The 26548-nt window shown below is 45.8% G+C and overlaps 1 protein-coding gene across 1 annotated transcript; it reads left to right on the top strand.

The window, feature by feature from the left end:
• Positions 1-26548, top strand: tmem102 (transmembrane protein 102). The gene is made up of 6 exons (XM_079757953.1): positions 1-126; positions 1148-1360; positions 14105-14446; positions 19504-19697; positions 21502-21714; positions 22518-26548. Exons 2-6 carry the CDS (start codon positions 1159-1161, stop codon positions 23130-23132), a joined length of 1566 nt encoding a protein of 521 aa, XP_079614079.1. The 5' UTR covers positions 1-126; positions 1148-1158; the 3' UTR covers positions 23133-26548.

The following is a 26548-nucleotide window of genomic DNA, read 5'->3' as shown; positions in this document are numbered from 1 at the left end:
TGTTGCCGGGGGAGAGGTGGCCTCGTCGGGGACCTGTTGGAGATGACAGCTGAAGAAAGCGGATTAAACAATAAACCCCGCAGATAGCGAAGGAACCTTCTCTCGCAACACTGTGGAAGAAAAAGGGTGTGTGTGTGTGATCGCGCAACGTGACCGATGTAATGCTAAGCTAATATAGCTAATGATTAGTTGTTACTGAGACCAGGTGTCACCAAGCTAGTCGGACACATGCACCCGCGTTGGTGTGTGCGTGTATGTGTGTGTACCTGCGCGCATGTGCGTATAGACGCGTTTGTGCAACTATGTGTGTGTTTGTGTTATGTCCTAATCCCTGCCCTCCCACCTGTCATGTTAGCCAAGGAGAGCTATCATGATGCAGCTAGCCGGCTAATAAATCAGGTGTAAACTTCTTCTGCTCTTTATCGATTCATTTGATTTATTGATTTATTATTTGTTGAGGAGTGAGCTGAAAGAACCAATAACGCTGTTATATGTTGAGTTTATGATTTCCTGGTGGAAATGGTTTCCTATTGAACAGGAGGGCAGGGTGATTAGCCATACTGGTAGCCTGGTTTCTAGTCTCGCGAGAGCTGGCTGGTTAATTGCCCTGGTTAATTGGTAAAGTGAGGGCACGACCCGTGTCACTTCTCAAAGTAGGTAGATTTGGTTTTCATATAGGTTTCACTGTTAAAGATGGACTCTGTCGGTTTTAATCAGTGTGACAGTAACAGTGATGCATTTAACTCTTGTCAATACACTGGCCTGTCTTGTGGCCTGTAGAAAGTAGGATTTTAGGCCAATGTCTTTGAAGTTTGCAATGCTTCCAAAGTCACTTTGTGATAACCTTGGGCATGGCTTCTATACTATAGTTACTAAGTTAGGCGTTAGCTAAGTTAGGCGTTAGCTAAGTTAGGCATTCCCGTTGAGGACTTAGGCAAAGATTAAACTAAATCGCAAATCCAACCACCCATCCATCTAATCAGCATTAGATCATGACCGGATGGCCACAATCCACTTATTAACCATTTATTATGCGTACCTACTCTAATAAACAAACAGTTTTTAAAACAGTCACCCCATTTAGGCCTTGCCTTATCTTGCCTTCAGTGGCTTAACCCGAGCTCTGTCACTCTTCTCCGTTGGTCAGGGTGCTGACCCATGGAGTCGTTGATCAGCGCGGTGGCGCCGCGCTCCCCAGCCATCGTCAAGAGGCCCTCTGAGGTGGACTTCCGGTCGGGGGCCACGCTGGAGCAGCTGTCCCTGCAGGCGTCTGAGCTGGTGCTGCTGGAGCAGGGAGACTTTGGGGACCAGACGGCCCTGGAGGTCCACACGGCCAAAGACTTCATCTTCAACATGCTAGGTAGGCACCAGGATGAGCTGTGTTGTCCCCAACATGGGGACTGCTTGGTGAGGGGGGGGGAAAGGCACACAGTGTTGAGGAGATGATGGATAGGTATGCCTTGAATGTGTTGCTAGTTCATGGAGTGAACGAGTTAAAAATGACTTGATGCTCACTATTCAATGTCTCCTTGTCAGGTTTTTAAGATCTATTTCAATCGTGGGAAGACGAATGCAAAGAAGCCCAGTAAGAATTTGAAAGGCTATTTTGGCAATGTGTCGATGAAATATGAAATGAAAGGTATCACCAGCCCAGCATCGAAAAATAGTCAGGGCTCAGAAGAAGTCGTGAAATAGTGGATGAAATAACGGTTGATTAGTTATGATACACTGGAGAGAACTCTTCAAATCTCTCTTCCACTTTCTTTGGCAATAACAGCTTGACAGTTCAGAGAGGACAACTGTGGCTGCAAGCTTCACAAAGCAATAACCACCATCATGCTTCTTAACCATTGAAGTATGAAATAGATATGCGTTTTACTATTTAAATAACCAAACAGTCTTACAGACGATTTCAGGTACAAGTCACTAAGGAGCAGGTTGCTCAAGTGCATAGGCTGTTTAATGGTGGGGGATCGAACCCAGTAACTTTCAACTGGTATTCCATTGATCCTGCTCCCTCAAATGTGTATTAAGTGACATGGTGCAGTACCAAAGCTGGAAGTACCCATCCAAGTGCGTGGATGAACTGTAGCTCAGAATTGCTTATTTTGGTCGGGATTGGCAACAATATTCAGAAGGTGCTGTTCAGACACTTCAGAAAACATTGCACACAAAACACCCGTCTCCCTGCCAACACCACTGCCACCGCTCCATTACGGCTGAAAACAAACACATGGTTTCATGAACTCATGGAGCTTGCATCAGAAACACCAAACAGTGGCTGACTATCAGGGCTTGGCTCTGAGGCAAAGTGGAGAGTGGCTTTAAGATGCTGTTCTACTAATGGCTGCTGGATGCGCAGGGTTACAATTGACAATGAGTCACTAGTGGTACCCACCGTGAACTCCAAAGAACAGTGCAGGGTCATCTGTTGGTGTGTTTTGGGCTGTGACTACAAACACCATAAGGATGAACTTGTGTGTACCTAATACATCAACTGTTCCTGTTGCTAGACATTTTGGAAATTGCACACAATCTAAAGTAAGAGCACATTAATTTATAATTGGCTGATGTGTTTTGATAATGTGTGTCTAGCTTGTTTTAATGTAGGCCCATTCTTTTTTTTAAACTCTCTCCCCACTCTCTCCGGTCCAGTAGAAATTCTGTTTGGGATAGTCGAGTACTTTGATGTTAATATGGAAGTCAGACATTCTGGGATGTACTATTGTAGAAAGTGGAGGGGGGTGTATGGATTAATGCGAATGGCCTTGTTTAACCTTGCTACACATATTATCCAGCTTTCTCTCAGAGCCAAGCATGCAAGTATTGAAAACGAATGATAGCGAGTGAGTTGGAGTTTCGTCATAACCTTTCAGAGGTTTGGGCTTTACTGCATTTTATTGCAGTGTGTGTCTTTGCCTCACAAGGAATCTGCATCTTCATTCATACACAAAGTTGTGTTAACCCATTTGTGCCGGCTGTTGCGCAGCAGCCGGCACAAATGGGTTAATATGATTGCATCATTGACTATCAGTACATACCTTCATTTGTAGTGTGTGTGTGTGTGTATCCATAACACTTTCCATGTGACAAAAAGTAAATACAGTACAACCAAGAAGTACAAAGGTGTGTTGTAAAAATGTGTACCCAATGCCCTCGAGCACCCTGTCATGGTAGGGTCATGCACTCCCATACCACTTGCAAGTGAAGTGTGTATGTTTGTCCAATAGGTGGCACTCTGCACCCTCCCACCCTCCCTCCTGCTCTCTCTCCCTCTCTAACCTCTCTCCATTACCTACCTCCCACCTCTTGACCTCCCTCTCTCTTCCCCTCTCTCCCCCCCTTCTGCAATTCAACAATTCAGTACTTTCGTATTTTTTTTCTGCACTGAAATTCCCACCCCAAATGTTCCGGGTTTGGTCCCCAATGTTGACCCAACCTTCAAGGAGATGCTTAGCCCCTAGTCCTTCTCCATGCCCTATGCTTTCTGTTAGGGATACACCGATGTATCAGACGAACATCGGTAACGGCCGATATTCGCGTTCCTGACTGCCGTCGGCCTATCGGAAAATAAGATGACATTCACTGATGGCAGTGGCCGATGTTTACATGTTTAATGCTTTCTCCTCTTGAAATGTCACTGGAACATGTCTTACAAACTGCATATCGCTGATCTTTCTCCGAGACAGTGAAATACTCCCACACAACCAACATTTTCTTTCACTTTTATTTGTAAACAAACCACACATGCACGTGGGCTGCTTTTTTTCACTCCGCAAGCGTCCTCGGTTGCTAAGAGACGTCAATGTCTTTGGCGGACTATTTCTCAGCTGATCAACACTTCGAATGCTGGTAACAAATAAATTGTAAAAAGACACCCCGTGTGAAGCTATTTTTATGGCCATAGTTTCCATATGCTAAAGACGTGTCTAGTTCACCGTCATGCAGGCTGTGTTCAGTAAAATAAATAGCAATCTGTTTTCGATGCATGTAGGCCTATCTGCCTAAGCCCACGTTGAAATAATTTTGATGTTGAATGTTGATGGCGCAGTTGTCTAAATAAACAGATTGACAACAGATCATAAAAGCCTCTCCCTGTGTCATTGTGTGCGTGTATACGAGGTGCGTGTCTGTGTGCGTGCCTGGGGGGGGTTAGGGTTTGTTTCCCTGGCACAAAAGGGGGAATAAATAACATCAACAAAAAAGCATCTATCGGCTATCGGCCAAACTGTTATTTTAAACATCGGTATCGGCCCAGAATTTCACAATCGGTGCATCCCTACTTTCTGTAATAACTATAAGTCGCTGTGAGTGAAAACATCTCTAAACTTGACTCGCTTGACTTGATACTGTACATGACGAAATGTATTCAATTGTTGTAATCGTCAATATCGTGCAGGGTTTACCACTTCTGTCTATTACAGAAGTGAAATGATTTTTCTTAAACATTTTCTTACCAGAAACTCTTTGAACAAAAACTTCTGTGTAGAGGACGATGGGCCTCCCTCCCTTTTGTCCTAAAAATATGCAAAGTCTGAAGGCAAACTGACCCCATTGTCCTTCGAGACAGAGGGGCTCAAATTAGTGTAATTATATATGCTGTTGAAAGCGTCAACAATATGTTTGTAGCAAACAATCCTCCAACACCAGGGAAAATAATCTAGCCACTCAGATTTGGGAAAAGTAGAAATGATATGAAAGCAAATTGTTTCTGCATATTATGCAAACTTTGAGCTAAGTATCCATTAGCATTGAAATGTTGAGTCCCATTTGTCTGTCATTTTCATATGTTAATTATCATAATAGAAACATTGGGGGGAGGGGGCTCTAGGCCTGATGGCTTGGACCTTCGTTTCTATCAGCTAGTCATCTGATGCAAGGTGAGGCAGGTTCACAGCTCCCTCTCTTCCCACACTCCCACCGCCATACACCACAAAGAGATTCATCATGTCTTTTTTGGTACACATCAGGCAGGTAGTGTTTGGTCTGGCTCAGTGCCAATTGACACACACACACACACACACACACACACACACACACACACACACACACACACACACACACACACACACACACACACACACACACACACACACACACACACACACACAGTAGATGTTGATGCTCCTGTAGTGACTGGCAGATAATTATAATGTTAAGATAATTTTAGTGTCTTCTTTATGTGTGTTTAGTATGCAAGTCAGTCTTACTGTTAAAATAAGGCAGAATAAACAACCATTGGCTCTATCAATGGCTGAGCTATTATTTTCCACTCAAGTTCTGACTGGTAGCAGCGGATGAGGATTTATTACCGTTCGATGACCTAATCTTACTCTCTCTCCATCTCTCTTCCTTCATCTCAATCTCTCCCTCCATTTCCTCTGGTAAAATGTAACTGATGGACTTGGGGTTCTGCTTTTTCATTTGTCCCCATCCTCCAACGTATTACAATACTGACAGGGATAGAGAAGCTCTTTATACCATGCATATGGCAGCCTTTAGAATGAGTATTGAATCTATTATTGATGCGTGTAAAAAAGCCTGTGCAGGGTTTGAGTTAATTCAGTTTGATCATTCGATCGCCCACTAGACAGTGTGGTTGTCTCTCTTTCAACTGAAGAGGTCTCGATCCGAACAGAAGCAGCCACATCCAATTAATGCTTTACCCCAAATGTATGCATTTTTTTTCTTCCTTTGTGACTTCAAACTATAGAGTGTTTCCCTATTTCTTTCTCTTGCGCTTGCATTTGAAGATGAGAATGAGATGCACTTTATGAATCCCAGATGGGAAATTCGGGAGTCATAGCAGTAGAAGTGCAGGACAGTATTCATCCTTTCTTCTCTCCTTCCCTTCTCATCACGCCTCCTTCCCCTACCCTACCCTCCTCCTCCTGTCCTCTCTTTCTCTCTCTATCAAGGCCATGAATAGCCTGTTTGTTGTAGATGAGTTTCACTCTATGTCCGTCCACGGCTAGTGTTTCATGGGGTAAAGGATGCGGTGGAGACCGCCAGAGAACCAAAACACCTCCCTCTTCCCCCCTGTGGCCTTGTTAGGTACGCCGGACCCTCGCTTGGCAGTTCATTATACCTTTGTGTGTGAGTATGTGTGTGTATGCTTGTGCATGCGCTTTGAAAGATTATTTTGCCACCCTTCTGTAGTTTTGGAGTTGCTCTGGAGCACTCACAATGTCAGGGAACTGAGGGAAAAATAAAGACTCACGTATGCAGTCTTGGGCACACACATATACACTCACACACACACAAACACACAAAACCAGGCAACTTGTAATCAGACAGAGCCAATCGGGAGCTTTCATTCACCCTGTTTAGTATATTATTTGTTGCCGTGGCGCTTGCTATTGGATACATGTGTGAGGTAAGCATGGAGACCATGCCCGTGAACTCCCGGTGTCACTGCTCGACACTCGTGTCTGGCGCCGCGCGCTAGGCCTCTGTGCGGCAGTCGACACAGCAGGGAGGCGCGCAGACATGCATCGGCATATTGGAGCCAGCCCATCCACCCCTCGCCCCTCTGTTCCTCCTCTTCTGCCTCCTCTCCCTCATCCTCCCCTTCTTCTTCTTCTGCGTCCTGCTGTGTGCCACACATGGGGTATTGTTTGTATGCTGCATCCCCCTCGAATCCCCTTATGTTTGGTGTGTCTGAGGTAGCTCTTTTGTGTGTGTGTGTGTGTGTGTCTGTCAGAGTGTATGTGTGTGTGTGTGTGGGGGGGACAATCAAAAGTCAAGTTCTGCAAAAGTTTGCCTTGAAGTACAAAGACGACATGTGTTGCCCAACACAAGCTTTGTGTGGGCGGAGGTCTTTGTTTGTTTGTGAATATTCATACCTTCTCGGGTGTTTTATTACAGTGTTTCTCTGCCTCCTTGACAGTGCACTGACCCGTGCAAACAGAAAACCGTAAACAGCCCCTAGCCGATTGGATACTACTTAATAACATCCCCCCAGGTTTTATCTTGCGTTAATCCCTTTTCTTGTATATATTGACCATATAAACAATTTCAAAGTGTAGTTCTTCTACATTTGGGTAAACACAAACTTGCATTATATTTTATATTCAATGTATGTTTCTTACAAAGTGAGTTCAACTGAAGGGGAAATATTATGTAAATAGGGTTTTTGAAGTGCAAAGGAAAATAGCTCCCTGCCGATGTGAGGACCGCAGAGTCGCTCACCAGCTTCCGCAAAAGACTCAAGACTCACTTGTTCAGAGTTCACCTACACTCTGCATAGCCACCCCCTCCCACCCCTCCAACTCATTGTATGTTGTACATCCGGGCACTTAATGTACGCACTTATTGTATGTCGTACTTAGTTATAGTACTTAGTTGTGTAGCATCTTATCCTAGCTATCTTTGTTGTTTTGTTACGGATAATGGCTGCTTGGCACTTTGTTCTGTGAACATCCTTACTGTACAGACTGAGATAAATTGTTGTTTCTCTTTCCTCTGACAAATGTACTTATTGTAAGTTGCTTTGGATAAAAGTGTCTGCTAAATGTAAATGTAATAATAGCACTGCCAGCTTGGTTGGACGTTCACCATGTTCTGTGTCGGTAACGCATCCTTTTTAAAAAATGATAGATGATGGCTATGGCTACCAGTTGGAGATGCACCGATACCATTGACCATACTCTGGTAATTGTTTACTGTGCTAATGGACTCCCAAACAGGCACACCCTATCCTCACACCACGGCAACATGGCGGTAGCGTATAGGAGGAGCATATAAGCAGCGTGCAGAGGCACACGCGTCCTTGGCGATCGCACCAAGGCACACCCAGTAAATCAGTTTAACTATTCTATGTATACACACCCACAATAAAATAATGACGATAAGGAGTTACTCATTATTTATTATCCGAGCTTCGTCACCAGGTCTGGCATTTCCTGATTTTAGGGGCATGGCCACTTGGCCTGCAGCGTGCAATTTTTTTTGAGGGCACAAAGGCCACATGCCAGGGCATCAAGGCCATAAGTTAAAAAACATGATTTTGATTTCACTTACTTCACTTTCACTTCTAAAAGCATTTGATGCCTTTTTAATAAACAGTGTAACACTTCTCGAGAAATTGTTCATTGTTTTGCAGTTTTTATCTGCATCTTGAAGAGCCCTTTGCGATCATTTTCCACTTCTTTTTCAAAAGGAAATCACATCTACCAAATTCAACATTTTCTGGCCATGACTACGACCCACCCACAAATTGAATAACCAGCCGCCACTGTTAGACATACATGGACAGACATATATATATATTCATATTTTGTTCTTATTTTTACTTATTTTATAGCTTTTCTCATATCCGATTAGTTGAAGGACGCGGTCATGTGGCCCTCTTTATCATGAAAGATGCCCATCCCTGGTCTAGTGTTTAATGTGCACAATGAAATTGAAAAAAAATTGAAATTTGTGCTATCCTACGACGGCTAGTGGCTAGCGAGGCAAACCCGTGCTCAACACCCATGACCGCAACGACCCCGCTGAAACGACAACACCCCTTCAAAATACCTCTCAAATATAACAACACAGCACAACCACACTCACACATCACACGTAGCGCGGTGGCGTGAGACACCGAACCAACGGGATTAAATCGGAGCGTGTCTGTATCCGCCTCTTTTTGGAGATGCCTATTTCAGGCTAATCTCCCCGCCTCGATGCAAGGCCCAGGAACGCCATGCGGGCGGCGGCAACAGTTCACCTCTCCGCCGCTAGCCTCGGGAGCCTAGTCCTGAAATTAGGCAGCGTGGGCTGTTGGCGAGGAGCGGTCTTCAAAGCAGCGTTACCGCTTACATCAGGACTTTTTAAATTAAAGTGTTTTATGACGATGGCAGAACATTACAGGACCTCATGTTGCTCAAGGACACCCAATAGGTACGCTGCGGACCTGAGGGGATCGAACTGGCTATCTTTTGGCTTGGATTCGAATAACCCCATCACTATCACTAATCACTATCACTTTTTTTTTAATCAACTGCTTGCTCAGGACTATCAGGAGTGGAGAGCCGGAGGGAGATGGGAAAAAAAGGGGTAATAAACTACCTGATCCGATGTTGACGAGGTGCCCCTAGAGCAACCCACCTAACCCTTTGTGCTTCGAGAAAGAGCATTTCATGGACCCCAACCTACTTTTTTATTTTTTTTCAGTGGGAAAAATTGCTGCCAATGTTGGAAGTGCCTTGTTAAGTCTCCCAGCCGGCCCTGTATTAGTGTTCTGTAGCGGGAACATGCAGTGACTCCCCCCTGGGATTGGTACACACACACACACACACACACACACACACACACACACACACACACACACACACACACACACACACACACACACACACACACACACACACACACACACACATACACGGAAAAAACATCCTTGGTGCAATAGACCTCAGAAGTACGTCCCAAGCTCTTCTGGTGAAATCCCGTTTTCTGGAGCTTTCTGTGGCTATATTTAGGGGGGCATCCCAAACAAACGTACACAGATAAATAGCTGAACTTATGGAGGACGAAAAGGAAATCAACAGTGTGTTTTTGTTGCTGCACTGCACTATGGCAGGAGGGAGGCAGTGAATGTTAGAAGTGGGTAGGATTTTGAGGTAAAACCCTGAGCCCTATCTGTGCTGGTCCAAAGGAGGACATTATCAACCCCTGGCCAGCAACAGGTTACCAATAGTCAAAAGCTTCATTTGTTGGTTATATCTTAGATGTGCGCCTACATTTTTCTTCTTGCCTGTGATTCCCAGCCTGCATGAAATTAAGTGCAGAAACTTTACAGTCTGGTTGCCACTCGAAGTCGGTTTTTATGCAGAAATAAGTTCTCTATTTGAAATCACCATTCAAGAGACATTTCTTATAGGATTATGAGATTAATCTGTGAAAGCAGCCGTGTGTGTGTGTGTGTGTGTGTGTGTGTGTGTGTCGGCCCCACCCCCGTTTTTCTTACGTGTGCACCAGTGTACTGGCAGGGTTTTAAGAGCACAGTGGGAAACTAGTGACTTAAAGGGCTTGATTAAGCAGAAACACCGCGACCATCCAACCCCATATTGTCTTGTGTTGGAGCGGCCTCAAACACAGCAAACCGACCGCAGCAGCCGCCTCATAAATTGACACACTTGACTTCCGTCCCACCCCTCCCTCCTTATCTAAACACTTTCCCCACTGAAGGCGCCACTGCAGAGATAACACTCTCTTTTAAGTAGCGCCCTCTCCCCTCCCCACTCCCATCCTCTCCCTCCTTTTCCTTATATGTGCTCTTCCTCCCCTCCTCCACCTCCCTGGTCCTATTCCCTCTCACTCGTTTTATTAACCCGATTTATGAGCATTGGAGATTAGACAAATGGGGATATCACAAGGCAGGGGGTGAACAGCATCGCAGAGCCCAAGAGCTCACTAATATCATCTCTATCCGTCTCTCATCTCTCTCTCGTTCACTCTCTTTTTGTCTACACTCTTTTTCCAATCAGTCCCAAGATTCAAGATTTAAAGTTTTATTTTTTGGCCATGAAAATGTATGTGGCCAAAGCACATGGAGTACAATAATATACCATAGGATAGTTAACATTTAATTATACAAGTAAATGATAAAAAATACAAATGTCTCCCTTTTTCTGTCTCTCTCTCGCTCTCTCTATTTCTCGCTATCTCGCTCTCTCTGCTTTAGTTATCCATCACTCATCCAGGTTTCATCATTATTTGAGGCTCTCTAAATTCCCATCTGCCCTTCTGTTTTCACTTTTTTTTTTACAATGTTTGATGTTGTTTACCTCCATAAGCTATGTGCTGACAGAAACACAAACAACGTAAATATTGGGAAGTTTGTGTAAGTGGGTCACCGAAGGATACAGGGCTTTGAAAATGTAATTAAAAAGGAATTTAATGTTGACGACAATGATTCCTATTCAACCTATATTGATATATTCATTTATTTTATAATATACTTAATATACTTTTATAATATACTTAGCCTAGCCACTGTCTTGCCTAGACATTAAAATGCAAAAAATAAACATAAAGTTAGTCTTTAATGCAGAATATTTTAAATTAGTATTGTTTAATTGAGTGCACTGCATAACTGATGTGAATAGATAACACACACACACAGAAAGTGTATTCGAGGCAAACATCTGTTCTGGGGACAGGTCACAAAGCAGCAGAAAAGTGGCAACCACTCTCCAGGGTACTCCTGTGTTATGTTTCCCCCCTTGTGAGTAAAGATAGAGGATCTTGGACCCATCCCTTGTCATTAGGGGGTCCTGTTTGCTCAGCTGGAGTAGAAGACTAATTGGAGGGGTGGCTGTTTCAGTTTAGACTACTTCTTTCACCTAATTGGTTAGAATATGTGCATAAGATCACTGGTCATAAGAAGGCATTTAAAGTGTCACACAGGTGATTGTGCCGTTTAGAAGTTTGACTAGTGTAGCCAGAGTTCAACCAGAGAGGGTGCTGTTGTCAAGGTTCGGTTGATCAGGCCTGCTCTTTGGAAATAAGTAAAATGGCATCTGATGTGTGTCGTACTTCTTCCCGTATACGAGTTTCCAACTCAAACTCTTTGCTGAGGAAATGAGCTAACCAGGTCAAAAAGTACATACTTCATCTCCCTGTGATTTTAAGACAGCCAAATCCCAAACACCAAGCTTCCTCCGCTCCCCTCGCCCGATATCTGTCTCGGAGAGCGATTTCCACTTTCCGACTCGCTGTCTTCACGGCGTTTCCCCTGCTGAACGCCGCTGTCTTTTCTGACGTTAGGTAGAAAGAAGATCAGTCGTCCTCACTCGGCAGGGTTCCTCCGTGGGTTCTGGGAGGGGGAAACGTGTCCCCTGCAAGAACAGAAGTGATCCCACTCCGTGATGGAAGACAGAGGCCCATCTGCAGTCAGGTGCGCCAGTGGCTCGGCTGTGAGTAACGGTGAGGGGAGGATAGTGCACGCTGCGGTGCCTTGAGTTCTGCCTGCTATTGGCTCGGTGTGTTGAGCGTTCAGTTGAAAAGAGGCCAAAATGGAGGACGCGTGGATGCACTACTTAAAGGCAATTTTTAATCAATTTGAGTGGAAAGGGGTGACGAGTCTGACTCTGCGCCAATGATTCACTCTTGTGTGTACATGCCATCCACACACACATACACTCACACACTTTTCTTTTTTGGAACAACCGTGGTTGCTACCATATTGGTAGATAATTGTCTTCCTGTGCCAGGGTGAAATAAATATTACCTACACTTTTTGTGTAAAAAATGTTTTCTTTATCTAATTCCCTTAAATTATACACTGCATTAATTCGCTTGTCATGTATTTCCTTTAATCATTGTGTCAAAGTTCATGGTTGTTCATGTATTTAGTACATCAGCACTTCCCTTGTCTGACCTTGGGATCTTCCTCCAGTCAAACACATCTTTCACAGATTTTTTTTTGTGTGTGTGTGTGTGTGTGTGTGTGTGTGTGTGTGCAGACACATACACCCAACATATGCATCAACTCTATCACCGACATTCCCTTACCCATGCTCACCGCTACGAGAGCTTGTTCAGAGGAGAAGCGGATTTGGGTAGTTGGCCAGCAGTGGTTCTTTTAAACTGGCAACACACAATCTACTGGTGAGCAACAACAAGGTTCCCACGGGATTCCCAATGGCGGCAAGTGTACAACAACAGCTAAGTAGCCGTAAAAAGGATTGGGCTCGGGGGCTCTCCTCTTCTGAACAGTTTCTAGAACGGGGGAGTTGTACAGAGACCTCTATTTTCTCTATTTACTCTGGAGAGATTAAAGCTTAGCCTGACATGGTTGCGATATGTGTGGAAAATAAGTGTCAGTGGCTCCAATTTCTTATTTTCTGTTTTAACCATCTCCAAGTTTTCTTCTGATTTTGTGTTTCCCAGTTGCTCCCTCTAGAAGTGTTCCCCGCAAGTCAACTAATGAGGAAGGTGTTTCAGCCTTTCCTGGCCTACTTTTAAGGCCAAATGCTAATAGAAAAAGCAGTTAAATGTCTTCATTACATTGGCTGTAAGTGGTCTCACAACTGGGACCTTTTGAACATCAGACTAACCCAGGCCAGTTTGATCCATATCGTATACACACAGCTTACTGTTTACTTCTCCGGGATTCAGCTCTCCTTTTTTGGTATTGCAAATCAAAAGTTGCCATTGAAAGTCCCTGTTTCTGATCCCCACTGTGTAGTGGGGACAAAAGTGCAATTCATAGTTGCCGTTCATGAGGTGGCAGTTTACCATCGGCGTGGACATGCACTCTACTTGCTGAGCTCCAACATTTCAGAAGTGCCCAACATGCGTCAAAATGCCCCATTATCCCTGCACGTGGGGCTGTGATTACGCCATGTTTGGTTGGTTGACAGTTTGCACAGTGTACGCATGGCGACTTATAAATTTGGTTTAATGTGGACTTTTCTTCCTAAACTTAGAAAAGAAGAATGATTTGGAGGGGGTGGCTGTTTCAGTTTTGGCAAGTTCTGTCACCTGATTGCTTAGAATATGTGATGTCACTGGGCATAAGTAGGCATTTATTGTGTGATGGTGCTGTTGTCACGGTTCGGTGGATCAGGGCAGCTCTTTGGAAACAAGTCCACTGGCATACGACGTGTGTCGTACATTTTCACGTGCGTACGAGTTTCCAACTCAAACTCTTTGCTGAGGAAACAAGCTAACCAGGTCAAAAAGTACATGCGTCATCTCCCTGTGTTTTTAAGACATCCAAATCCCAAAGACCCCTGTTCCCCCGCTCCCCTTGCCAAAATATCTGTCTCGAAGAGCGATATCCACTAAAAACCCTAAAAGGAGGTTAAATTCAATTTAACTACATTTTATTTTTATAGCCCTTAATCACTGGTACAGTCTCAAAGGGCTTAACAGGCCATATCTTTATGACACCCCCTCCCTGACCCTTGCCCCCAGAGGGCAAGGAAAAAATCCCTTAATTAGCAAGGAATAAATCTAGAGGAGCAACGCAGAGTGGGGGATCCCTCCTTCAGGGATGGTCAGGAGTGTAATGGTTGCCATAATTGACATGCAAACATACATATTACAAACATACATGCATGCATGCAAAAGGATGTGCCTAACGTGCACGGCCTCTCTCCCACAGGTCTGGTCCAGAAGGTGGACCAGCGCCTCCCGGTGGCCAACGAGTACCTGCTGCTGTCGGGTGGCGCCCGGGAGGGCGTGCTGGACCTGAACCCCGAGGACCTGGGCGACTACGCCAAGGGCGCCGACTTCGACCTGGACTTCACCCTGCTGGTGCCGGCGCTGAAGCTCCACGACCGCAACCAGCCGGTGACGCTGGACATGAGGCGCTCGCCGCCCTGCCACTCGTGGCTCAGCCTGAGGCTCTGCGACTCGGCCACGCTGTCCCGCTGGAGCGTCTGCTGCCAGGAGGAGAACCTGCTGCACCCGGCGGAGGACGAGGAGGACTACGAGGAGGAGCTGGGTAGGTCCGGGGGCGCTCTCAAAGTGGTAGTGTCATCCTTTTTTTAGGGTTAATAGGGTTATATGCCTGTATGTTAGAAATTCTGCTTATTATTCTCACATTGTTCATTTCTGCGAAACCAATTTCAGCGTCTTTCAAAAAACGTTCTGTTGTTTAGCGTGTCGCTTTAAGGACCTCCTCCCGAGTAGCACAGTCTGCTGTGATTGGTCAGCACGCCCACTCTGTTGCAGTTGGTTAAACGCTTTCCGCGTCTGTCTGCAAATTCACATCCCGAGAAGTTGTAAACATTGCGGGTTTGCCGAGAGGCGGGATTTTGGCACTGCAGCCCCGCCCACTGCAGTCTGACATCACACTATTACAGAAGTAAAGTTTGAGTGCAAACAAGGTGTTACACACACTTATTGAGGGGCGCTCTCGGTGGGCGCAAATACTCGCCCTGGCTCAGCCTTCGATTTTTCTATTTTAGCAAACGTAGAGCATGTATACATACGTCATATACGTCGAAAATGACTGATTGGACCCATTTAATTGTGTCGTTGGTCCAACAAATTATATGGCCCAATTGATCGTAGACCTAAAGATGTTTCACTTTTAGGCGTAAAGCATGTAGTCCTCCAGCCTAATCTCCCAAAAGCCATTTCAACAAAAAGACCATTCAACCTAACACAAACCCCCACAGACAGATAAGAACAGTGTTAGTTTGTTTTGAGTCATCATTCTTTATTTTTTTATATTTATTTTATAACAAAAATGAATATTTAAATAAAGGTGCTGTAGGTAAGATTTAAGTGTGTGGGTGGTTGGGCAGCTATTAGTGAGGGAGAATAGCTCTTTGTAGTTGACGGCACCTGCCTCCTTATGAGCCAGTATATATTTTGGACATCTCCCTGCTCCTTATTGAGCAATCAGGTCAGCTCTCCCCTGATTGATCCAGGGATTTCATGGTGCCTGTCAATCACCTGAGTGCAATTGCTACACTTCTCAAGGCAGCGAAACTATGGGATTAGGCCGATAGTGATGGGAAGTTTTTAACTCTTGAATCATACGTACTGCAGCTTTAAGCCCAAATCACAGATCCAATTTTAAAAGGTTTCAATGGTCCACATTAGATATTCTACTAGTTGTAAGGGTTAGTATACCGACTGAAAGATTTTAGGTTCAAACCCTAATGTCGGATGTAGTCTACCTTGAGCAAGGGGACCTAAACCCATTGGTTATGTAAGTAGAACTGTGTCCGTCACTGGGCTGGCTCTATCAATGAGGATTCTAGTCATAAGTGATAGTAGTTGGAATAACCACCAATGATTGTTCTAAGTGGTCTCTGCATGCAATTAGTATAAAATCTGCAAATGTCGCAATGGACTTTGTAAGACTTCATTTCAGCTAGCATAAGGGTCCTATGATAATTTTATTTTTAATGCAAATTTGAAATCTTGCGTCATTCAATGTTTCTCCCCCCTAGCAATCCCTTTCTGTTCAATGTGTTCATTTATCTTCGAGACCCCCATAGGGTAGATGAGTGGGCACTTTGGAAGCGCATTATACCTCAACTTCGCTTCTCTACATTACTTAGTTCCGTGGGGAAATAGGGAGGAAAAGAACAGGAGAGTTATGGATGCATATCATGCTAGCATTCATTAACATAAATCCCTTATAGATTGGATTCATATACAATTTTTATAAGCCATATGCGCTACATCACTCCCCATATGAATCTGCCTTGAATCTTCTCCCTCACTCTTCCTTACATAATCCGTGTGTGAAATGTAACCAAATTACACCCTCGGTTTATCCAGGTAATGTGTGGGTAAAGTACATGAAGCTCCTAGGTAAAGCTGTATGCAAATGACTAAAGAATAGAGGGTAGTGGATTGGGATAAAGCTCGCTCCTCCCATGTGAACGTGACGTACCTTTTCCAGAATGGGTGTGTCCCATCCATGGTGGGGGGCGGGGAGGGGGGCAGGCAAAGCTCCCTTTGCGAACGGAAATGTCCTTAAAAAAGCGAACAACTTTTAAGCTTGTTATGAATTAAACAACACATGCCACTATCGTTGTTCTACTCTCATCTTTGTTGCTCGATTGTTATTCTGCTCCTGGCATTTCGTTTCGAGGCAAGTGGGTTTTGGACGCAAAGCCTGAAAGATGGTTGAAGATGGTGTGCTCGCAGCCAAAGCCTCTGGTTGCTCAGGTCTGGCTGTGAAGAAGAGAAGAGAAGATTTGTACAGAGCAGAGCAGACGCCCCCTAACGCAAAGCAACAATATGTTTTATGTATGGTTTTACGGCAGACATACAGATACACTCTCACTTATTTGAATGTGATCTTGTTTAATGGGGAATTAGAGTTGTGAAAGCAATTCTTACAATATATCAAAAAAAAAGAAGGTTCAAAGGTTTTTATTCGCCATTTCTGCATAAACCAGACAGTCCAAACACATAGGAATTCTTGTGCAGGGCTTCCCAAGTCAAGTACAGTATTGAGAGAGAGAGAGAGAGAGAGGGGCACAATAAATAGTAATAATAAAAAATATAAAAAGTTTTAAAAATTGAGATAAGGACAAATTGCCTTTTGTGCATTGCATTTAGAGAGCACAACAGTAGATCGTGATTAAAAATATATAAACATATTAAATTAAATTGAATTATGCAGTGCAACCATACTGTATAACCACATGTAGCAGCGTTATTGCACGTAGGAAGTGGGGGTAGAGTGGTGAGGGATATTGCACATTGTATTTTTTTCAGATGTTCTCTGTTAATTCCATCAGTCGCACTGTGGCAGGGAAGAAGCTGTTGAAGAATCTTGTTGTGTGTGATGACACTGTCCGCTCTACTGTGTCTGAGGCTGTATTTGCATTGTTTGTTACTGAGTAGAGGGTGAGCTGGGTGGAGGGAGTCTTTAATGATTCTCACTGCCCTTTTCCGACAGCGCTTACTGTAAATAAAGTCCATGGAGGGAAGTGTGGTCCCAGATATCCTTTCTGCAGTCTTTATGACCCTTTGCAGTGACCACCTCTCTGCCTGTGTGGTATTCCCGTACCAGACAGTGATACCTGAAGTGAGAATGCTCTCTGCAAGTCCACTGTAGGCCAGGGTGAGAGGACGCTGGTTTAGTCCCGATTTCCTTAGCAGTCTGATGAAATACAGCCGCTGCTGAGCTTTTTTCACTGTGGCAGCAGTGTTTAGAGACCAGCTCAGGTCAGACATCACCTGCAGTCCCAGGAATCGGTGGCTGTCCGCCCTCTCCACCTCAGTCCCTTGGATGGTAAGAGGCTGTAGGGGGGCAGGACTCCTCCTGAAGTCTTCTATTACCTCTCTAGTTTTGGCTACGTTGAGGATGAGGTCATTCTCCTCTCCATAGACGAGAATTTCCTCTATCACACTCGTCACCCCCCTTGATGAGGCCCAGGATGGTGGTGTCATCAGCGTATTTGATGACAATGGTGTTATCTTGTGTGGAGGCACAATCATGTGTGTACAGGGTGAAGAGTTTGGGACTGAGGCAGCAGCCCTGTGGTGAACCTGTGCTGACTATGAGCTCAGCAGACACCCGCCCTCCCACTCTCACCACCTGTGGTTTTTCAATCAGGAAATCTAGTATCCAGTTACAGGTGGGAGTCGGGACACCAAGGTCAGTCAGTTTACCAATCAGCTTGCCTGGGCGGATCGTATTGAAGGCAGAGCTATAATCCAGGAAAAGCATTCTGACATATGTTCTGCTGTTGTCCAGGTGTTGTAAAGTGTGATGTAGGGCTATGGCCACCGCATCATCCACTGATCGGTTGGGGCAATAGGCAAACTGGGATGGGTCAACAGTGTCCGATACTGTGTCGTTTATGTGGGTAAGAACCAGCTTTTCTAGGCACTTCATGGGGGCTGAGGTTAGCGCCACCGGCCTGAAGTCATTCAGCGTGGAAGAATTAGGCTTTTTTAGAACCGGTATGATTATGGATGATTTAAATACTCGGGGGACTACTGCCTGGGATAGGGACAGATTGAAAATGTCAGCATACACACCCACTAGTTGTTCCCCACAGGCCTTCAAGACTTTTGGATGAACGCTGTCTGGTCCCATAGCCTTATGGGGGTTCACCTGCTTCAGAGCCCTCAGAACCTGTGCGTCAGTAACCTGGAAGGCAGTGTCCATGGAGTAACAGGGGGCTTTTGAGGGAGTGTCTGTGTTCAGCCTGTCGAAGTTGGCATAAAAGTTGTTAAGGTTATATCTTCACCCTCCTCCATCCTTCCTGTACTTTGGGCTCTGTCGGTTAGACAGGCCAATGAGAACCAGGATAAAAGACTTGAAAGCTTCCTTGAAAAACATTTTAACATTTATGAGTATCACTTCAAAATCTCAGGAAGCCAGAGTAGAAGAGAGATAAAACAACGATGGACATCTAATCTGTTAACTCACTACTACAATTCACAACTTTCCCTACAGCCTTAGTGTCCAATTGAAGCTTTCCCCAAAGCTTTAAATGTTGCAGGGAAGAGACTAGGGGTGGTACAAAATATCAATACGGTGATATAGTGTCGCCCTCCTTCGTGCGATAGGAGAATCGATACACTGACGCCAAATATCAATATGTATGTCTATTTTTTAAGAATTTCTATTCCTGACGAGTTAGACAGTACATTTTAATTATAAAATAAGGCGCTCTAAACTGATTTCCCTGCTCCTCAAGGTGGCACTCAACAAATTAATGAAGGAAACTTGAACTGAACGACCAACTGAAAACCATGAATAAATCAAGAACTTTTCACAGTCATTTTCTATTCATCGTTAGACTTATATATCGCTATCTATCTTTATAGGATTGTTTTACAATATATCTATTTTTGCAGAATCGCTTTATTTGTTACCACTCATAATTGTTAATCCTTGGCGATTAAAATGCATCTGTACATGTCCTGATATGTCTGATGCTTCGCAGTCTTGCTACATGCTTGCTCTATGCCAAAAATCCATTTCAAAGTTCAACATCTCTCAAGTGATAACTTTTTGATGGAAGTCTCCGGTCGGCCACGCCCACCCTTGTGACTCCTCCCTCTGGTCTGCAGGCAGAGGCTCCGCCTCCTCGCCCGGCTCCCCTCAGTCTCTGGACGGCTGCTACTTCTCCCCGGCGCTGGTGACGGACTGGTTCTGGGCCGTGGTGAGCCAGGCGGTGGAGGAGCTGCGGCGCAACCCCAAGAGGGGCATCCCCGTCCCGGAGAGACTGGAGCGCAACGGGCCCCTCACCACCATCATCCTCCAGGTGGGCACTCTCATCTCTCATTTAATTTTCAACCACTTATCCGGGGTCGGGTCGCGGGGCAGCAGCTCCAGCAGTCGGCCCCAGACTTCCCTTTCCCGGGGCCACATTGACCAGCTCTGACTGAGCTCGGATCCCGAGGCGTTCCCAGGCCAGTGTTGAGATATAATCTCTCCACCTAGTCCTGGGTCTACTCCGAGGTCTCCTCCCCACTGGACGCGCCTGGAACAGCTCCCTAGGGAGGCGCCCAGTGGGCATCCTCACCAGATGCCCGAACCACCTCAACTGACTGCTTTCTAAGCACCAGACAAACGGGGATACCAAAACAGAAATAATTCAATAGAATGTATTTGTCCCCGGAAAAGAATGATAGCAGAAACAAAGTGTTTGGATGTTTCAGATGGAATAAAAGGAGTGACGCCGTTGATGAAATGACGACAATCAATGAAATAGTCGGTTGCTTCAGCAAAATATCTGTAAAAAATAAATAAATGAAAGAATTGAACAAGTCTAATATCATGCAACTCTAATCCATAATCTGTAAGCAACGACTCAGTCTTTTCTTTACTTCTGTTTCGAAAGGATATTTTTTAGTATTTTCTTAGTGCAGCGCCCGTAAAAAAACGGGTTCGCTCGGAACCGGAGTTGCTTGGCCCTCGGCAACACACCCGGCCAGTATGGAGTCGGGTGAATGTTGGTTGAGAAAAACAAAGGACAGCAATTAGGGGGGTACGGTATAAACGGTATAGAGAGTACACCGGTGTGAATTTGCCCTAGCGGTAGATGAGCACTTTCTTTTTCTTAGTTTTCTTATGGAGCTCTAAAGAAGCAATGAAGTAGCATCAGAGATGCAGTTGTTTATTCATAATATCCTCCGGAGGCACACACAGCTTTTGGCCGTGTTCTATAAGATATTCTAGAACACTCCATGAGCTCCGACAGGAGTCCTGGAGCTCTATATCTAAATAATATAATATAAACATCTATAATATAATATATAATATCACGGCCAAAAGCTGTGTGCGCCTCCCGATGATATTATGAATCTTAAAGACTGCATCGGGTTCTCCGACATCTCTGGTCCTTCCACATCAATCTGAAGTCACGCTTCAATCTGGACTTCAGAGAGTCAAAGCCAAAGTTTCTTTCCCCCAATTCTTTCCCAACCATGGCCGGAATAACCCCCACTACGAGTCTTTACTTGTTGTGGAAGTACCAGAGAGGTCCAAGACCTCTCTGGTACTTCCGGACGCAGTCTTTAATTCATAAAATCAGCCGGAGGCGCAAACAGCTGTTGGCCGTGATATTATTTATTATATTTTATAGATACCTATATATTATATTATTTGGATATAGAGCTCCCGGAGTCCGCAAACGGCAACAATCACTTTCTCCTCCTGCTGCGATTCACTCTGTGAGTGAACGCTGATTGGCTGTTATGTTACATCCCTCAGGGAGTGAACACTGATTGGCTGATACCCCTTCAGAAGCATTTATATAGAAATTTTAAAAGAAAATAGTAGATGGCATTGTGTAGCGTCTTATCTGCATCTTTGTTGTATACGGGGAATAAGTTAACCTAGCAGCTATTAGTGCTTGGCACTTGGTTCTATGAACATCCTTACTGTACCGACAGCGATATAATGTTGTTTCTCTTCTCTTCACTTCATTAAAATGAAGTATTCAAATCGAGCAGCGCAGTAAAAAAACAATCCCATTGAGATAGTTTATGTTCCCCCACCTACCACCACTTACCGGATCTCCCCCCCCCCCCCCCCCCCCACCTCTCACCCCCTCTCCTCCCCAGGCGGGCTCCAGTCGGGTGCTGTACGACCTGGTGCCTGTGGTGTCATTCCGGGGCTGGCCCGCCGTGGCCCAGGGCTGGCTGACGGCAAACCACTTCTGGGACGGCAAGATCACAGAGGAGGAGGCCATCTCGGGCTTCTACCTGCTGCCCTGCTGCTCGCCGCTGGCCGGGAGGCCCGACCGGGAGTGGAGGCTGGCCTTCTCCCGCAGCGAGGTACCGGCGACGCTCAATTGCATTTTGACATTTTGAAATTGAATTTTTTTATTTATTATTATTTTTTTAATGTAATATTGAATGGGTTTTATTCTTTCATTTTAATTGATTTGTATTCATTTGTTGTCGTTTATTTCTTGGGTTTTAATTCATTTACGGTCATTTATTCAGCAGCTTTTCAGCAGTTTTTTATATCTGGTGTAATACAGTGTTTCACATTATTTTACATGCTCTTGTCCCTCTCTTTCCTTCTATTTGTCATGTCTTTCTCTCTCTCCCACCACTCTCCCTGCCTGTCTCTCTCTCCGTCTCCCACCCCTCTCCCTCCCTGTGTCTCTCTCCGTCTCCCAACCCTCTCCCTCCCTGTCTCTCTCTCTGTCTCCCACCCCTCTCCCTGCCTCTCTCTCTCTGTCTCCCACCCCTCTACCTGCCTGTTACTCTCTCTGTCTCCCACCCCTCTCTCCCTGTCTCTCTCTCCGTCTCCCAACCCTCTCACTCCCTGCCTGTCTCTCTCTCTGTCTCCCACCCCTCTCCCTGCCTGTCACTCTCTCCATCTCCCACCCCTCTCCCTGTCTCTCTCTCCGTCTCCCAACCCTCTCCCTCCCTGCCTGTCTCTCTCTCTGTCTCCCACCCCTCTCCCTGCCTGTCACTCTCTCCATCTCCCACCCCTCTCCCTGCCTCTCTCTCTCTCTCTGTCTCCCACCCCTCTCCCTGCCTGTCACTCTCTCCGTCTCCCACCCCTCTCCCTGCCTCTCTCTCTGTCTCCCACCCCTCTCTCTCCCTTTCTCTCCCCCGCCCTCCAGGTGCAGCTGAAGAAGTGCATCCCCTTCCCCATGGCGCAGGCCTTCCAGGCGGCCAAGGCCGTGCTGTCTCGCCTGCTGTCGCGGCCCCGCACTGGCCTCAGCCCCTACCACCTGCGCACGCTCCTCTTCTGGGCCTGCGACCGCCTGCCAGCCTCCTACCTGTCCTGCCCCGAGACCGACACGCCCGGGCGCCTGCTGCTTGGCCTTCTGGACGACCTGGCACACTGCATCCTGGGCAAGAACTGCCCCAACTACTTCCTGCCCCAGTGCAACATGCTGGAGCACCTGTCGGACGGCCAGGCCCTGCTGCTGGCCCGCAAGCTGGGCCACGTGCGCTCTGACCCGGCCGAGCACCTGCGCGCAGCCCTGGACCAGGCGCGGCAGGCGGGGCAGCTGAAGAAGGAAGCGCTGGCCGCCGGCGGGGGCGGCGCCAACGGGCAGGCGGGGTCGCCGGGACACGGGCCCGCCAACGGCATCATCTCGCCGTGCGAGGACAAGCTGGCCCAGCGGCTGCAGCAGCTGGTGACGGAGAACCCGGGCAAGTCCATCTCGGTGTTCCTCAACCCCGACGACGTGACGCGGCCGCACTTCCGCATCGACGACAAGTTCTACTGAGGCGCCCCGCTCGGAGGGTCCCCCCAACCCCCTACAACACCCCCCCCCACTCTTCCCCGCGTGTCTCTCTCGGAGCGTGGTGGCTGACGGCTAACGACTCTTCCGTCCCGACCCGTTTGATCGCCATCAGCTCGTCAACCCTGTCCGACGACAAACAATGCTCATATCGAACTTTGCTGACGCAACCGAACACTGCTGCTTGCCAGAATTCTTCTTTTTAAACCAAAAGCGTTGGTGTGTGTGTCCTTTGAGTGGACCCTTTAAAGAAATAACAAACGAGAAGACGTACCAAACCCCGCTCACAACGGAGCACATCTCTCGCCCCAGACACCCAATTTAGAGCACCCGCCACAAAGACGGCGTACGCTCAGACCACGGTAACAAGCCGGCCTTAACGAGACCTTTCAGACGGTGCTTTGAGACCGGGGTGCCAGCAGGGGTAATGGGAAACGATGGAGAAGAAACGTTGTTTGTGTGTGTGTGTTTGTTGTCTGGGTTTTGATGAACTGTTCTCAAGATGAAAAGGACGATGGACAACGCAAAGTGTCTGAATCTCCTTTGTATTTTATTTTATTTGGGCCCACTCGATAGAAGATTGTGAATGTAAAAAAGAAAGATGGAGAGAAGCCAGGCTAAACGGAGGTGTGGCTGATGCAACCCACTGTAACGTTGGCTAATTATTTGTCTTAAACAGGCCAACAAAGGCTTCTCTCTTTCTGCCCTGCTCTAGTTCCACTCTCCCATTCTCCCTCTTCCCCTCGTCCTTCCTTTTTTCTTTCCTTTTCTTTCTCAGGTATATCTCACGTCGCCGTCTCCTGGTGTGAGTGACACCACGCGTCCTATCGCCTCGGCCGTGATTTCCTCCCTGACCCGTTGTCTCTTTTATCTTCTCGGCCCCCCTCCTCTCCCTTGTGTCCTCATTGCATTGTACAGCGGAGCGCACCAAAGAGCAACGTCAGGGGAAGGAGAAGAACTCCACTGCTCCCCAGAGTCTTAAAGTCTTAACAGCTTCTGCCCTCCGTCCAGCTCAGTCGACCCCGGTCGCAATCCCATCCCTTAGCCCGGGGAGAGAGAGTGGGAGAGCGAGAGCGAGGGGTTAGGAACTCCACATAGCTAGGGCCCTGTGCCTGCTGGTAGGAGTTGCTGCCCGAGTGTTTTAGTGTAGAATTATTCGGTCATTCGTGAATCTAGACTCATGCGCAGTAAAGAAAACGCACTTGCTCTTGAGGTATTCTTTTTTTGTGTTTCATTTTCTTACCTTACTTATTCTTATTTTTTTGGCCTAGTTTCATGTGTAATTGCAGGGGAGATCAGTCCTGCTGATAATTGCCCTATATCTCGTCGGCCCGGTTGGGCTTTCTTACAGGCTGCGTGTGCGTGTGTAACGTTTGTGTGTGTGTGTGTGTGTGTGTGTGTGTGTGTGTGTGTGTGTGTGTGTGTGTGTGTGTGTGTGTGTGTGTGTGTGTGTGTGTGTGTGTGTGTGTGTGTAGGGAAACCCACAGCAGGGTGCGACACGGACGGACGCCTCACACGAAATATCATCCCCCCGTGGTGAGGGACTTTTGGGCTCTGGTTGCTATCTCGTCTCCCCAGATGTGAGTCACAGGGAGGTAGGGAGGACGGAGGGAGAGAGGGAGTGTAGGGTAGCTGGGTGGGCGATGGACTGAGCTGATTTGTAGAAAGCAACAAGAGAGAGTTTGGCGGACGTCGTGTGCCTCTAGGGGGCAAGCATCTTCAGTTTCTCCCCCTCATCCCGCTCTCTCTTACCCTCCCCCTGCTCTCTCTTCCCCCCCCCCACCTGCCTGTCGTTCTGTGTCTTTTCTGTCTGCTCGTTATGTATTTTACTCCTTCTCTCGTTCTGACCTCTTTTCCCTTCCAGTCGTCATCTTATTTCTGTGTCCCTTCCTTTACTCCCTCCCTCTTTCTCACTCTCTCACTCTACTTTTCTCACCTCAAATTGGCCTAAGCTTTTCCCCTGCGCTGTCATTATTTGGCTTTCGTCTTGATCTGCTAGTCGCTCTCTTGACCAGCCTATTACCGTACTATCCAGTGGTAGAGTGTCGTTTCTGCCTTGCTCGCTAGTGTTGAGAACCCCCTTTCTAGGTCAGCGATGTTGACCAATACATACTGACACATACAGACACATAAAGAAGGATGTTGTTGGCTTATGTTGATCAACTTATTGTAACTGACTGAATGGACCGTTGGCTACTGTGTTTTAGTGTGTTTAGTTGCAACCATGCTGGGTGTAAGCTAGCTTGTAGCCAGGTTGTATTTCTCCTGGGACGCTACGATGAGTTCTGCTGATCAGTGGCTGGATCAGACTGCTTCTGTAATGTCGGTACTTTTTCAAAATGGTTTTTAAAAGCGTGTGCGTGTTTTACTACTGAGAATTTTTAATCAGGTGGTCGACGTTATCTCTGAAGGCTACTGGCACTTTGTGTGTGTGTGTGTGAGTGAGTGTGTTAAAAAAAATGCAAAAAAAACATTTCCAAAGCAAGTTGTTTTAGCTGGACAGAATTTGAAATGTGAGTGTGTCTTCAGAACTTTTTAAATATGGATGCACCACAGCCTAGTTGAATCGCTGATGAGAAAACATTTTGCACCATTTAGCTTATATATACACAAACTATGTATAAAATAAATATATATGATATATATATATATATATATAGAGGGAGAGAGAGAGATGTCCCTCCTCTGATGCTAATAGACAGCTCTCACTAGCTTCAGACATTATAAACATAAAACGCTACCACAATCTATGTATTCATGTGTTAAGCTAACAATTTTATTGTCGTTGATTTCTAAATATGCAAACGTCTATTGCCTCATCGGATTGATAGACTCATGCAAGGAAAGAAAAACTGAGAAATACTGGGTTTACATCCCCAAAGGCATTAAAAAAGTGCTACAATTAAATTTTTTATCATTTTTATTATCATAGTTATTGATATTATTTACAAATCATATCGTTATGAAAGCCAACCTTGATTGGTGATGTTGTGATCTTTGCTGTTTGCTCAAACTACTGATGATTGTTTAAAGATATCTTTCAAAAGTGACAGAAAATACAATGAATGTATATCAGGAAATTGTCTACTGAATCAAAACCCTGCTACTGAATCAGCTTCCTTAATGTAAAGATCTGAATCTGTCTGAGAACAAGAGGCCTATACTGACTTTTCCAATAGAACTGCTATTTGGAAAATGTGTGTTGAAATTATGCTCACGTTGTATTGAATCACTCCAGTTTCTTGTGTACTATATTTCTATCCATTTTATGAATTCTGTTCTTCCTTTTTGGAATTGATTATGAACGTAGTTTTTCTTTTCTGTATTACAAACATTTTTTTGTAATGGTGTGACGGAGGGGTGCGCTGTGTTTGATATTTTTTAATTCTGAATGGTACAGC

This window comes from Pollachius pollachius (assembly GCF_949987615.1).
Source record: "Pollachius pollachius genome assembly, chromosome: 20".
Classification (NCBI taxonomy): Eukaryota; Metazoa; Chordata; class Actinopteri; order Gadiformes; family Gadidae; genus Pollachius; species Pollachius pollachius.
Note: the sequence above shows the minus strand (reverse complement) of the source record. Positions and strands in the feature narration are given on the sequence as shown.